The sequence below is a fragment of the Glycine soja genome, chromosome 20 (assembly GCF_004193775.1).
Source record: "Glycine soja cultivar W05 chromosome 20, ASM419377v2, whole genome shotgun sequence".
Classification (NCBI taxonomy): domain Eukaryota; kingdom Viridiplantae; phylum Streptophyta; class Magnoliopsida; order Fabales; family Fabaceae; genus Glycine; species Glycine soja.
Window position 1 is genome coordinate 40,061,110 of NC_041021.1, and position 6,859 is coordinate 40,067,968.

At 37.1% G+C, this 6,859-nt stretch overlaps 2 protein-coding genes across 2 annotated transcripts; both read left to right on the forward strand.

Annotated features, from left to right (window-relative positions):
* The first annotated feature begins 769 nt into the window (after positions 1 to 769).
* On the forward strand, positions 770 to 1,986 carry LOC114401707 (probable carbohydrate esterase At4g34215). The gene is made up of 2 exons (XM_028364283.1): positions 770 to 1,414; positions 1,560 to 1,986. Exons 1-2 carry the CDS (start codon positions 839 to 841, stop codon positions 1,752 to 1,754), a joined length of 771 nt encoding a protein of 256 aa, XP_028220084.1. The 5' UTR covers positions 770 to 838; the 3' UTR covers positions 1,755 to 1,986.
* A 1,344-nt stretch (positions 1,987 to 3,330) lies between these two features.
* LOC114403457 (D-3-phosphoglycerate dehydrogenase 1, chloroplastic-like) lies at positions 3,331 to 6,578 on the forward strand. Its single transcript, XM_028366452.1, has 5 exons — positions 3,331 to 3,969; positions 4,414 to 4,790; positions 4,904 to 5,014; positions 5,107 to 5,202; positions 5,726 to 6,578. Exons 1-5 carry the CDS (start codon positions 3,438 to 3,440, stop codon positions 6,395 to 6,397), a joined length of 1,788 nt encoding a protein of 595 aa, XP_028222253.1. The 5' UTR covers positions 3,331 to 3,437; the 3' UTR covers positions 6,398 to 6,578.
* The last annotated feature ends 281 nt before the right edge of the window (positions 6,579 to 6,859 follow it).

Here is a 6,859-nt window from a genome sequence, read left to right on the forward strand (position 1 = left end):
ATCGGGCTTCCAGGACCAATTTTGCTGGAATTTATAAAACTGGGAAACCAAATTTGTGAATTAAATTATAGGGGGACCAAATCCGTAATTGGAGATAAAGTGAGAGATCAATTTTACAATTTTTCCAATATAAAAAAGGAAAATTGTGCAAAAAAGGACAACAAATAGATGGTTCTCCCAAATTCTTCGAGAATAAAAGTTGATATAAGTGAAAGTAGATTTGAAACTCTTAAAGATTTGAGTTTTAACTTTAGAAATAAACATAATTGAGAGGAATTGACTAGGTACTCCCAATTAGTTAACATGTGTTTCTTGTGTCGGATAGGTACTCCCAATTAGTTAACACGAGTTTCTTGTGCTCCGTAGTGAGTATAAAAAGTTTAAAAAGATTAAAAAACCTAAAATGTTAACACGTGTTAGTTAATCAATGAGGACAAAATTGAGTTTTGATAGTGTACAATTTGATATATATTTAATAGATATTTTCTCGGATTTAATTATAAATAAATTTAATTATTATGTATATGGATCAAGGAATTGAATTAATAATATTTAATTTAATTTTTTAAAAAATATCTTTTATAATAATATTTGTAAAATAAAAATAAATGATTAAAAAATAAGATTTTATTAAATGAATAATATAATAATAATATTATTATTAAATAACATAAAAATTAATTAATATTTACTTATATTTAATTTTAAAATATTTTTTTTCATATATTGAGGTACGGAGTATATGACTAATAGATTATAACCACTTGCTATAATTATCAATTGAAGGATCAGCATCAGATACCAAGTGAAACCCCCATTTTTGTTGGAAGCAGAAGCCATGGAAACCAACACACTCCCAAACCAGCAGACACCAAAAACCAAAAGGCAAATCTTCATACTCTCAGGTCAAAGCAACATGGCCGGTCGTGGCGGGGTTATCAGGGACGCTAACAACCGTAAGCGGTGGGACGGCGTGGTTCCGCCGGAGAGCCGCTCCGATCCATCCATCCTCCGCCTCTCCGCCACCCTCCAATGGGAACCCGCGAACGAGCCCCTCCACGTCGACATTGACTCCAGAAAGGCTTGCGGCGTGGGCCCCGGCATGGTCTTCGCGAACGCGCTGCTGCGGCGGCGCGTGGTGGTGGGCGAGCTGGGTCTGGTCCCCTGCGCCGTGGGCGGCACCGCCATGAAGGAGTGGGCGCGTGGGGAGGAACTGTACGAGAACATGGTGAAGAGGGCCAAGGAAAGCGTGAAGGAGCGCGAGAATAGCAGCGAGATCAAAGCGGTGCTGTGGTTCCAAGGTGAAAGCGACGCGATCAACGAGGAAGACGCTGCAGCTTACAAGGTCAACATGGAGACCCTCATCCACAATGTTCGTCAAGACCTCAATTTGCCATCTCTTCCCATCATTCAGGTTAATTTCAAACATTTCTACCTTCCTTCTTCTTTGTTTATTATTTGTGTAGAGTGTCTTCTTTTGCAACATTGTACGAATGAAATAAGCAAACTTAGAGCTTAATTAAGTCTCAAATGTGATGATATAATTGTGGAACGTGTAGGTTGCATTAGCCTCAGGGTCCGATTACATAGAGAAAGTGAGAGAAGCACAAAAGGCAATTGATCTTCCAAACGTGATTTGTGTGGACGCGAAGGGATTGCAATTGATGGAAGATAATCTTCACTTAACCACCGAGTCTCAAATTCAGTTGGGTCACAAGCTGGCTGAGGCCTATCTTACCCATTTTCATGCCTGAACTACTGGGAAATTAAGCTCCCCAATTTGAACCCACTTTTTCCAAGTTCATTTCTGGTTTTTAATGTACCGTTAGTGATTCTGTTGCCATGTGTGTGAGCTGGTTTCTGCTTGTATCAAATAACTTCTTGTTTGCACTGTGCAAACATTATTGGCTGTTTAGTATAACTTGGTTGAGTCCCGCAGTGCCGACAGTGGCAGAATAATTGCAATTCTAGATTTCTTCCGTACTAGTACCCACGTATTTACAGTCACAACAACTCACGTTTCTATTATTTTTTTTCTTTTTAATTTTGTTTCTTATTTGATTAAAAATACTTTTAATTTTGATTAATTTGAGATTATTCAGACAGTCTTAAATATCTTTTGTTCGAGCAGCTAATCTATGGTAAGATTTTCAGTAATAATAAAAAAACAATATTATATCAGCCCTTTATGGCCTGTGTAAAACTGTTGGGAAAAAATATAGCCCATGTCGGCCTTCAACGGGCTGATGTTACACTCAACAAGCATAATTACATCCAGTAAAACACCGTGAAATTCCATAATTATTGTTATTACATTCTCTAATCAATTGAGTTAATATATTAATTATCTCATGTCTTTATATATAATAATTAAATTTCTAACATATATTTAAATTTAGATAATAAATCTTGTGATAAACACATCGAGTCTGAGAGTTATTTCAGCTGTTAAAAATTACAATCACTACATAAAATATATATTACAAAATGTTATCATAAATTACCATTCATCACAACTAATTTTATTGATTTAAGATAATTTTAATGCGAAACTCTTTTGGCTCCGTCAAATCTATGCAATACTTGTTCGCATCATTTATATATTTCTAGAGCATGATAAGTTTTGATTTGTTTACAAGAGTATCTTTCATTAAATAAAGTCGCATGGCAATTTTGGTTGAGAATTTGGCAAACCTAAGTAAATCTAATTCCGGGTAAAGGTCCAATTATTATTATTTTCATATTACATTAAAATATAAAACAATATTTTTTAATAAAAAAATAAATTATAATTGTTTGAATTAATCTTAAAAGTCAATGTTAGCTAAATTCTTATAATACCATCATTTAAAAATCTCATTTTTGTTGAATAATAATTGGGGAATTTAAATATTTATTATAATGGAAAATGATAATAAAATATTAAATAAATTCCTAAACTTTTTAACCCTTATTTTAGAATAATTTTAAATATTTCTATAAATCCCCCAATAATTTCCTTATTGTTAGATGATTTTTTAATATTTTCTAAACATTAAAAGTTATTTTTTTTTGGCTAAATTGTTATAATACTGTCATTTTTAAATCTCATTTTTGTTAAATAATATCTGAAAAATTTAAACATTTATTATAATGTCATAATAAAAGTATATTAAATATATTTAGAAATTTATTAACCATTATTTTAAATCCTCTTATGAATGTGCCGAAATAATCCCCAACAAATCCAAGGGGCGCACACATCTAATAGATAAATAATAAATACAATTGACAATAACAATAAGTCATTAGATATGATAAATTGATAATAACAATTAGAAGAGAAAGAAAAAGGTAACTGATAAACCCTAACGTTATAAAACCCCAACTCACTCACTTGTCTCAAACACCATACTCTTCTCTTCGCCCGCTCTCATTCTTCTCCCTAAAATCAAATCATGGCCACCGCCACATCCCAAACACTTCGATTCCAATCTCCGTCACTCTCTCTCTCCTCGAAGCTCCCCCTCTCCTCCGCGTTCTCCGTCTCGCTCCGCCCTCGCCACCGCGGCTCCCGCCCTCTCGTGCTAGTCGTCTCCGCCGGGCTCGACGCGAAGCCCACGGTGCTCGTCGCCGAGAAGCTCGGAGACGCGGGGCTGAAGCTGCTCAAGGACTTCGCCAACGTCGACTGTTCCTACAACCTCAGCACCGAGGAGCTCTGCACCAAGATCTCGCTCTGCGACGCCCTCATCGTGCGCAGCGGCACCAAGGTCTCGCGCGAGGTCTTTGAGTCCTCCGCCGGCAGGTTGAAAGTCGTCGGAAGAGCCGGTGTCGGAATCGATAATGTGGATCTGGCCGCCGCCACCGAGCACGGCTGCTTGGTCGTCAATGCGCCCACCGCCAACACCGTCGCCGCCGCCGAGCACGGGATCGCACTCCTTGCCGCCATGGCCAGGAACATCGCTCAGGCCGATGCGTCCGTCAAAGCCGGTCAGTTATCTTTCAATCTAGATTTGGATCCTGTTTTTGAACTATGCTTGATTTGAAATGTTTTATGAAGAGTTTGAGTTTTACGTCATTTTTATTTTATTTTATTTATTCTTATGCCTCCTTTTGTTTAGTTTCACATGTTTTGTTATGCTTGAAGGGGAACGTCTCTTGAATATATGGAACCGAATTTTTTATTGAATATTCCGTCTTATAAACGAGTAAATTGCTATTCCTGATATATAAATTCGTGTGACTGATCTTTTTGTGTGTGTGTTTGAGTGAGAGAGAGAGAGAGATGAAGTTATGATTTATTGTTTGAATACCGTGTTTCTTGTAATGCTTTATCAGTATTGTGTTGTGGTATTGTGGATTCTGTTTCTAGTTTCTCTGGTCAATTGAGTTACTGCTGCTTGGTTTTGATTTACTTGTGTCCTTGTTAATCAGGGAAATGGCAGAGAAATAAATATGTGGGAGTTTCCTTGGTTGGGAAAACACTTGCCATCTTGGGATTTGGGAAGGTGGGCTCTGAAGTTGCTCGCCGTGCCAAGGGGCTTGGTATGACTGTCATTGCGCATGACCCGTATGCTCCTGCTGACCGTGCGAGGGCGGTCGGTGTGGAGCTTGTGACCTTTGAGGAGGCCATTGCCACTGCGGATTTCATCTCTCTACATATGCCTCTCACGGCTGCTACATCAAAGATGCTCAATGATGAGACTTTTGCGAAGATGAAGAAAGGAGTTCGCATTGTCAATGTTGCTCGTGGAGGGGTCATTGATGAGGATGCACTTGTTAGGGCACTGGATTCTGGAATTGTAGCTCAGGTTCTTGCCATTTCCAATTTGAAGCACTAATCGATCACTTTAATATAAAAGTGAATAACTGGATCTCTGCTTACTGAAGAGACAAGTGATTGTGATGTGTCTCTTTGTTTCAGGCGGCTCTTGACGTTTTCACTGAGGAGCCACCACCCAAAGACAGCAAGTTGATTCTGCATGAGCTCGTTACTGCAACACCTCATCTTGGTGCCAGTACCATGGAAGCTCAAGTAAGTAACTTAAAGCATTTGATATGATTATGAGCATTTCCTTTTATTACCTCGTCACTAATGTTTTTAAAACTCTTGAATATTATGACCAGGAAGGTGTGGCTATTGAAATAGCAGAAGCTGTCCTTGGTGCGTTGAAAGGGGAGCTTGCTGCTACTGCAGTAAATGCACCAATGGTTCCCTCAGAGGTACTTGAAAAAAATATATCATCTTTATCCTCTTCCTTTTTGTAATAAATAACATTATTTGATGAAATTGCCATTGTTACTATCCCTTGTCTATACTGTTCTCAACTTCATAATGAATATCTAACTTCATGCTACAGCTGTTTGCCTTGAGAATATCATTGTGAATTTATTTATTTAAATGTATAAATTGTCTCATATTGAAATTGATATTTTGAAGATGGTACCTATTTTCTTTAATTATTAACTTTAGCTGTTATTTGCTCAAATGGTTGTTTAAACTAAATGCTTAATTTAATGTCAAAGTTTGGTTTGATAAATCTGATCAGAGCTACTGGAAATACAGGGAAATTACAGAATTAGTGTTATTCCATGACTGTCTTTTCAAATTTAAAATTCCGGAGTGTTCCTTTTAGTGTCATGCTTTAGTGAGCATATCATAATATAATGTGATTCATGAATTAAACATGGTTTAAGTGAGGGTTTGGCCAAGTTTGACATCTATTTCTTTCCTTTGTGAGTGCAGGTGTTGACAGAATTAAAACCATTCGTTGATCTTGCCGAGAAACTGGGTAGGCTGGCTGTCCAGCTGGTCGCAGGAGGAAGCGGTGTAAAAACAGTGAAGGTCACTTATGCCACCTCTAGGGCCCCTGATGATCTGGACACTCGTCTTCTCCGTGCCATGATAACCAAGGGTCTGATTGAGCCTATATCTAGTGTTTTTGTGAACTTGGTTAATGCTGATTTCACTGCTAAGCAAAGAGGGATCAGGATAACTGAGGAGAGGGTTATTCTTGATGGTTCACCTGAGAATCCACTAGAATTCATTCAGGTCCAGATTGCTAATGTGGAATCCCGATTTGCTAGTGCTATATCAGATTCTGGGGAGATTAAAGTTGAGGGTCGGGTAAAAGATGATATCCCCCATCTGACAAAGGTTGGGTCTTTTGATGTTGATGTTAGTTTGGAAGGTAGCATCATACTGTGTAGGCAAGTAGATCAACCAGGCATGATTGGAAAGGTTGGGAGCGTTTTGGGCGAGGAAAATGTGAATGTTAGTTTCATGAGCGTAGGAAGAATTGCTCCACGCAAGCAAGCTGTTATGGCAATTGGAGTGGACGAACAACCTAGCAAGGAATCTTTGAAGAAGATTGGAGAAATTCCTTCCGTGGAAGAGTTCGTATTCCTTAAATTGTAAGATGAAACGGTTGCTCCTATTATTTGTTTTTGTTGCTTAGATTAGGCCGGTAAGTTTAAGGGGATGAGAAAAGGAATAATTTGATTGTGCATTTCATAATCTGGTTTAGCGAGTTCTTGCTTGTTTAATTTTCCTTTTTATTTGAAAATAAAGAGAATGAAACTTTAAAAGATTAAAATAATTACTTACTAAGAAGGTTAAATTACAATTATAACTCCTTTGTGATGCATAATTATAGCGGTGTTAGATTGGTTTTTAACACGAAACGAACAATGATATGGACGACTATTGTTCTTTAAAAGAAAATATTGATTAAAAGGTTAAAAGATATATGAAATATGTTTTTGCAACATATGTTTGTTCATGCTTTATGAAAGCATTTTCTTATAAAATAGCAATTTCTTAATTATAATGTTTATTCTCTTATTAAGTGATTATATTTATAATTTTTAGAATAGATGG

Coding starts and splice junctions, on each gene's coding strand:
- LOC114401707 (XM_028364283.1), top strand. CDS start 839: ATGGAAACCAACACACTCCCAAACCAGCAGACACCAAAAACCAAAAGG. Junction 1,415..1,559: donor CATCTCTTCCCATCATTCAG/GTTAATTTCAAA, acceptor TGGAACGTGTAG/GTTGCATTAGCCTCAGGGTC.
- LOC114403457 (XM_028366452.1), top strand. CDS start 3,438: ATGGCCACCGCCACATCCCAAACACTTCGATTCCAATCTCCGTCACTC. Junction 3,970..4,413: donor CGATGCGTCCGTCAAAGCCG/GTCAGTTATCTT, acceptor CTTGTTAATCAG/GGAAATGGCAGAGAAATAAA. Junction 4,791..4,903: donor ATTCTGGAATTGTAGCTCAG/GTTCTTGCCATT, acceptor TCTTTGTTTCAG/GCGGCTCTTGACGTTTTCAC.